Below are 8,089 nucleotides of genomic sequence, written 5' to 3'. Positions count from 1 at the left end.
GTGAGAGTGGGAGGGTCTCCGAGCTAAAGGTAAAAGGGAGTGATGTGACCGCCTGAAGGAAGCCAGAGGCAGAATAAAGAGTCAGTCTGTATCCTGACTAAGGGGAGATAAGGTGGCTGGGGAGCGAGTGGGGCTTTCCTGGAATACAATCTGCATTTTGACACTCTCCATTTAAGCACTGCCCATCTGTATATTATTCAATCAGACTAAGGCAAAGGAAGAGCGACAGGCAAACAAGAAGGGAGGGAGGGAGGGAGGGAGAGAGAGAGAAAGAAAGAGAGAGAGAGAGGAAGAGAGGGAGAGAAGAGAGAGAGAGAGAGAGAGAGAGAGAGAGAGAGAGAGAGAGAGAGAGAGAGAGAGAGAGAGAGAGAGAGAGAGAGAGAGAGAGAGAAACTTACATGGGAGAGGAAGCAAGAGACTCTCCTTCTCCCCCTCTTTTTTTTTTTTTTAGTAAGAAGCTAGCTAGGCTGTCTTGAAGTGCCACATCTAGAAACTACAAACCGAAAGGAAGTTAAAATAACTGAGGGACCACTGAACCGAGGGGGGCTGATTGAAGAAGGGGGTAAACAATTACTAAGATCTTACAAGACCACACTCCTGGATGTAAAAGAAGGAAATGGCTTTGATCTCTGCCTGGTTTCATGTTTTCCCTATACTGCTCTTCTTGGGATGCTTCTCCTCCAGCACTGCAGCGGTGGAGGGCAGCGCTTTCCAGTTTGACATTGAAGGTAGTTCTGCAGTCAGCAGGCAAGACTCCGCAGATAACAGAGAGCCATCACTAGCTTTTGGAAGTTCCGTGTCTTTCGCTGAGGTATAGTAACGCTTAAGTAAAAACTTTCTCCTGGCATGTCGGGTGTGTTTCCCTCCCTTCCTCCTCACCCCTCTTCTTATCCCTATCCCCCCATGAGGTTCTCACCTGCATGAAAGTCAGCTTTGAAAAGTTTGATCCAATGAACAAGAGAATTCCTGTGCGGATGGCTCTCCCAGACCATAGATTATTTTTCAGATTACAAAAGACATATGCCTTCTGCTGCACCCACAATACGGCAGAGCGGTATAAGGGGGCACTGGGCTTTGGCATGAAGCCCCCAAGATTCTTGCCAGCACTTAGGACAAAGGCAGGCCTGTCTGTGCAATCCTGTCCCCATGTACCTATGTCCCTTAGCCCTCCCAGATAGACAATGACTTCTCCCTGACTCCAACTTTCTGTCAAGTTTCTGATGTGTAAAGGAAATCCATTGTCATAATATTGGGAATACTAATTCTTTTCTATCTTAGATGGCAGATAAATTCCCTTCTAAGAGGATATGGGCAAGGAGAGGGTCAATTGAGAAAGGATACTATGTTGCTTACTTCCTCCTATGGGTCACCTTTAACAAATCATCTGACTTTGGTGGGACTCAGTTTCCTTCACTTTAGAATACAGAAGGTGGACTAAAAGACCTCTCAGATACTTTCCAGTTCAAGATGTATATTCTTCCTCTGTAATGAAGTCACTGAGAGTACCAAACATGGTGCACAAAGTTAAGATTACCAAAAATAGTTAAAGATCACTCCTAGGTTTTGTTTTTATATTAAAAACAATCAGACTGTAAAATATTGTCAGGGTCATGTTGATCAAAAAGTCTGTGGCTTGAATGGCAAACTTTCATTTTTGTTCAGGGGAAAATAGATAACAACAGAGTATAGAAATTGGGTGATGGAGATTGGTCAAAATATAAGAATAAAGGGTGGGAGTGGCCCCACAGGTCTGACAATCCAGTATGTGGAAGATAGTAAGTAGGAAGCAAATGAACGTCACTAAAGTATAGGACAGGGTTCGAGGGAGAGAGAGAGGAAGAGGGAGAAAGAGAGTGAGAGAAAAAGAGAGACAGAGACAGACATAGACAGAGAGGGAGGGGATGGAGGGAGAGACAGACAGAGAGGAGAGATGGAGAGAGATGGGGGAGAAGGAGGGAGAGAGAAAGGGCACAAGACCTAAGTGGCTACATTAGCTGAAGAGTTTGCCAATGGCACAAAAGTCTTTTATCATAGGATCATAGCTCTAAAGTTACAGTGAACCACAGGGGTTATCTAATCTAACTTTCTTAAATATAAGGGAACTGAGGCACAGGTAAATTAAGTGATTTGTTCAAGATGACATCAGCAGAATAAGCATCAAAAACAAGACTTAATCCAAGTAGAACTCAAATACTAATTACACTAAAAAACTCAGATCCTGATTGCACTGGTGCAAAAGCATGAGAAGTCTTCCACAAATCCCCATATTTTGCCTTCCAAGGGAGAAGGGCTCCTCCAGTTAAGAAATTCTGGGTGGGAATTGACCACACCAGCAACACTATAGGATAGGAAATGTGACCTATATGAGAAACTAATGAGCATGAACTATGGTCAATTTAATATCTCAACACTGGGGAGCAAGCTAGGGCTTGGATATACTCCATAATGTGGGGAGTGAACCTCCTCTTCACAGGCTAGAAATTAACCACTGGGAAACATTATCTCCACCTGTTGCTTACCAAACGGAAAGTCCCTGAATGAAATGCCTGCTCATGGGAGACAAGGTCGAATATGCTGAATACATTTTGTCATGACTTTCCCAGGATGGGGGGGGGGGGGTGAGGGAGTGGAATGGGAAACCACTACCAGCAATGTATGCCTATATGTAGAGAACATGAAATTAACTGATGAAACTAGAAGCAAATTTCACACATAATCGGATGTAGAGTTGATTGGACTGGTGCCGCTTTATTGTCTGTGTGACCAAAGGCAAGTCACAACCTCTCTGTTTCCTCATTTGTAAAATAGGGATAAAAAAGCACCTACATCATAGGATTAAAGATCATTAGATGCAATATTTGTAAAGTCCTTTGCAAACTTTAAAGTCCTATATTAGTGCTGATTGTTACTTTAAGATCGTTTCCATCTCCACATCTGATCCTATGAAAATGATGATGATGATGATGATGATGATGATGATGATGATAACTTTAAGCTCTTTCCTTCATCTTTTTTAAGTTCTGTTTCTACTGGGTGCTTTTGGCTTCATAGGAAATTCAGTCTTCTTGTTAAAGTTTTTTACCTGCCAACCAGAAAGTATGTCCCATAGGAAGTTAACTTCATAATACTGTTTGATTCTAATAGTCCTTTAATTTCCCTAAAGAAATGGTTCCAAATGCTAGACGAGGCCAGTGGTTTTCTGCAGCTGACAGACAGATGCCCTTAGTCATTCCACACAGAGTCAAATTATACACTGGGGGTGGGCAGAGAGAGATGACTGTGGTAGCTATGTTTCCACTACATATTTTCATATAATGTCTGATGTTAGGCTGATCCCACAAAGAAGGCTGGTCCCCTGCCACAATGTTTATTATTCCCTTCACAGCCAAAATGCAAACAGACCTCAAGCCATGTACATTCCTCACCTTCAATAATAGCTCAGCTACATGGAAACATCATGAATGCTACATGTATGCTTATACATACATATACATACTAACTATGGCTGTGTTTTTGTATACCTTTTATATACACATGTATTTTACACATATTTATGTATTATTTTAAAATATATTCCATGTATAATTTATAATTATATATTTCATATATTCCATATGTAATGGAAAATTATATATCCCATTTTTCCATGAGGGAAGATTTGAGACATGGATAAATGGAATGTCCTAAAAATATATTTCATTTTATTGGGTTGAGCTCTATATGAATGATTTATTCTCTTATTCTCCTGGGACTTGAGTACCACAAGCACTTCAAAGGCAAGGGAGAGCATGACTAACAGAGCAGAAAACGGGGCACTCAGGATTGAATGAATGCCTTCTCTCTGCCTTTTATTTTCTCTCAAGTCTTTACGAACTTGATATGATGGATGGTGCTGTCTGGGTCAGAAAGTACACTCCTTTTCTCCTAGAATGGACCTCTAGGACACTGACACTTTGAGAAAAAAGGAATGGTTCAAAAGTCCCCTATGTGTTTAAGGTGTGTGTTGGAGGGAAAGGGATATCCTCCAGCCATGTAATGAAAAGTCTGGCAGAACCACTATTTCGGTGTCAATGTGAAAAGTTTGGGTTTGGAAAAATAGAGGGAAGAAACAAAACAGGCATAGAGTAAGGATATAGTGGAAAAATGAACAGTCTTCCCAGCAGAGAAAACTGGGACACTGTAACATGGCCCTTCCCAACACTCACCCCATAACATCAATTCACCACTGGTTGGTCAACAATTACCCACATTTATTCAGAAAATGGCAACCACACTGAGAGTCAGCTTGGCATGATGGAGAGGTCACTGCAGACCAAGTTCTAAGCTCAGCATCTCTATTTGCTAATTCTGTGGTCACTGAAAAGTCAATCACTCAAATTCTTTGAGGCTTTCAATCTGTGAAATGGGAACATAATATTTTTATTACTTAACTAGAGGGACTGGATGAGTCAATGAGGCAAGGATTTTAAAAATATTTTTATAATTTTATAATAATCCTTTCTATCTATGCAAATGTTCTTTAAAAACAAGTGATTGGAAACATATGATGCAATTTTACTCTGAAATAAAAATTTCCATCCTACCATCTTTAGTATGTGCAAAAGAACTCTGTTAATTGATGGTCCTTCAGCTTGGGTCCTTCAAGGTTGTCTTAAATCCTAATCCCTCTAGTTAACTCACTGTATTATTATGATACTATAAAACAGGGCATAAATAGGAAACTAGGAGTCTTGGCACTTCTTAAGAGCTTTATCATAACTGAAGTAATTAACTTCTCTGATTCTGTTTCAAATTAGAGATCATAATATTTATGGGAGGCAGGCTGGTGTAGTAGAGTGGCTCTTGAGTCAGGAAGATCTGGATTTAAGTCCCTTCTTACCATATATTGATTGTGTGATCACACAAGCCATTTAATCTCTCAGTGCCCCCAAGCAATCTTCTAGGGCTATGGATTGCAGAATTGTAATCTATCTGCAGTGATGGGGGGGGGGGGAGTTTCTTTACCAGAAGCTGCCTAAACCAATAATATTCAGCTTTTTGTTATTGATTTGTTTCCATCATAACCCCATTTGGGGGTTTTCTTGGGAAAGGTACTGGAGTGGGGTTTGCCATTTTCTTCTCCAGCTCATTTTACAGATAAAGATACTGAGGCAAACAGGGTAAAATGGCTTGCCAGTAGTTACACTGGGAGTCTCTGAAGCTGGATTTAAATTCAGGAAGATGAGTCTTTCTGAATTCAGGAATAGCATTCTAACCCCAGGTCCAGCCAATTCTCATCACCACTACTACCAACTCCATTTTTACTTTCCAGAGTTGTTATGAAAGAGCACTCACTATGTAGATGTGACCTATTATTGTTATATTGGACAGCTAAGCCTAGTTATACAAAATGCCCTAAGAATTAGACAAATTCTGAGAAGGTTTGGGTTTTGTTTTTCTGACCCTACTTTAACACTCATTATTCTGGAACTCACTGGAAATAAGTTATTCTCAGTTGCCTATCACATAAAGTCATTTCAGCTATCTAGACTTGAAAGAAGGGAGACCTTTCTGTGTCTCATTTCCACTCACTTCACTCATCCAATCTGTTGCTAAAGTCTGTTGATTGTACTCCTGCAACAGCTCTGGAATCTATCATCACCTTTCCAATCAGGCCAAAGGCCACTCTAGATCTAGACCTTATTGCTCTTTGCCTAAACTATTCTAAGAGTTTCCTAATTGGTCCTCCTCCCTGTGAATCATCATCCCTTCCATCTGCTTGGCAGAGGTGGCAAGAAATAAATATTCTAATGCTGTATTCTAATCATGTCACCCCTCAACACTCAAAAACAGTGGTATCCGGATGATGAGTAAAATAATATAGGCATGACATCACTCCAATCTTACTTTCCAGTCTTGTCTTCCTCTTCTCTATGTATTCTACATTCTGGCTAAACTGGGCTGTTCTTGACTACCCTTTCCCAGTCCATACTGTTCTCTCCCATTTCCATATTGTTCTGCATGGCTAGAATGGGCACCCCCTTAATCTCTTTATATTGAAGTAATTCTCTTCAAAGCCACACACATCCATCATTAAAACTTTTTAAAGTGTCCATTATGTGCCAGATACTATACTAGGTGCTGACAATACAAAGACAAGAATGAAATAGTCTCTGCCTTCAAGGAACTTACAATCTAACCTAGGTGCCCTCTCAAATTTTCTCCAGTCCTCAACAGCTGAAAAATATTCTCTTCAACCTCAAATTTTTCAGGATTGAGAAATGTCAGTCCTTGTCTGGTCCTCTCTTTTGTACATCAATTCAACATTTATCAAGAGTGTATGGGGGGGGGGGGGCGCTGGGTGGTCCTGGGTTCAAATCTGACATCAGACATTTCCTAGCTGTGTGACTCTGGGCAAGTTACTTAACCCCCATTGCCTAGCCCTTACCACTCTTCCACCTTAACAGAATGTAAGGGTTAAAAAAAAAAAAGAGGATATTGTAGTACAGTTGTACTATCTGTTTGGGATACTATGATAGAAAATCATTGTATGGTCCTCAGGAAGTTCTAATTTATAGCAATGAGTGGTGATTTGTTTTAAAGATCTTACTTTCAAAGCAATAGCAGTCTCTAGGAAAGGAGTTGCTGAGGAAAGGATGAATGGAAAAATCAGATTGTTGGGGCTGGGAGGGAACTAAGAGGCTCTGCAGTCCAAATTCCTCCTATTACAGCTTAGCCAACTAAGACCTGACATCTATCAATGGCAGCACTAAACTGGAACATAGGTATACTGCTTCTCAACCCCTTATTCTTTGGGGGGAAAAAAGGACCATCAATTAGGATACTATTTTTCAAAGATTTGGAAACAGTTAAAAGTAAATTTAGCATTCAAGCCAAATAGCATATACTGAGCATAGACTGTATGATTAGCCCAAGTTGTGTGGAGATTCCCAAAGAACTGAGATAATGCTTTAAGATATGCTTTCTTTTATTTATGTATATCTAATATAGCTATATCTCAAAGTCTCAAAGTTCTAGTGTCACCAATATAAATAAATTTCTCTTTATGTATTTTTTTCTTTGAACCATAATATAGCTTCACTTTGTAAGGGTGACAACTCTTTTCCTCTACAAATACCAATAATATTGTCTCCATCTTGGATGATGTTTTAATTTATTCTAGATAGTATTTGTCATGGCACCATGTTTAAGGAGAGATCTAATGCATGCTGGCTCTCAATGGTGCCTTTGTTCAAGTTGTTTTTAGAAAATAAAAAATCCTTCTTTCTATAAGATCCATATTTCTCTACAATCTAACAAGAGATGGCTTTAAGACATGAAAACCAAACACTTCATCAGTGTCTGTGTCTGTCTGTTTCTGTCTCTCTGCCTGTCTCTCTGTCTCTCTCTCCCTCCCCTCATAGTCCGTCACTTTCTAAGCTGTTGGTCAAGTCATCACCAAAGCTCTTTTGGAGATTGGTTGGCCTGTGTTCTTTCTCAAAAACATATTATTCTGTAGCAAGTGTGGTTTTCTCCAATAATTAATTATTCATTCAAACTCTGCTTTTCTCAAATGCACTATCTCTTCAGGATAAAATCTAATTAAATTCAATAAGTATTTATTAGGTGTATACTATGTCTATACAAGTATATACTTTGGGAAACACAGACAAACCTCCCCCCCCAAAAAAAAAACTCTACCCTCAAGGAGTTCACATTCTACTGGAATGAAAAATATATCTTTAAAAAATAAAAATAAAAATCCTTATGGTCTATCTTAAAATTGGTAGTATTGGTTCTAAGATAGAAGAGGGTTAAAGGACTAGGCATGTGGGTTATGTGGCTTGCCTAGGGTCACACACCTAGGAAGTTTTTGAGATCAGATTTGAACCCAGATCTTCCATCTCCAAGCCTGGTGGGCTCTATCCACTGAACCACCTAGCTACCCCACAAAGAGTATGTCTTCATGCTAATAGTCACAGTGCATGCCTTTAATCCCTGCCAGATGATAAGGAAGGCCAACCAGACCAAACTATAGATAGATAGATAGATAGATAGATAGATAGATAGATAGATAGATAGATAGATAGATAGATAGATAGATATGTGT

General features: G+C 39.8%; 1 protein-coding gene across 2 annotated transcripts in view; it reads left to right on the top strand.

The window, feature by feature from the left end:
• Positions 1–287: 287 nt before the first annotated feature.
• Positions 288–8,089, top strand: part of LAMA4 (laminin subunit alpha 4) — a 202,355-nt gene continuing 194,553 nt past the window's right edge. For both annotated transcript variants that reach the window (XM_056818671.1, XM_007485204.2), the window contains exon 1: positions 288–811. In XM_056818671.1, coding sequence (XP_056674649.1) covers positions 617–811 — 195 coding nt within the window. In that variant the 5' untranslated portion in view covers positions 288–616. The remainder of the gene's footprint in view (positions 812–8,089) is intronic.

Source organism: Monodelphis domestica, chromosome 2, assembly GCF_027887165.1.
Source record: "Monodelphis domestica isolate mMonDom1 chromosome 2, mMonDom1.pri, whole genome shotgun sequence".
Taxonomy (NCBI): domain Eukaryota; kingdom Metazoa; phylum Chordata; class Mammalia; order Didelphimorphia; family Didelphidae; genus Monodelphis; species Monodelphis domestica.
The sequence above is the reverse complement of the archived record's forward strand: the minus strand, read 5'-3'. Positions and strand labels throughout refer to the sequence as shown.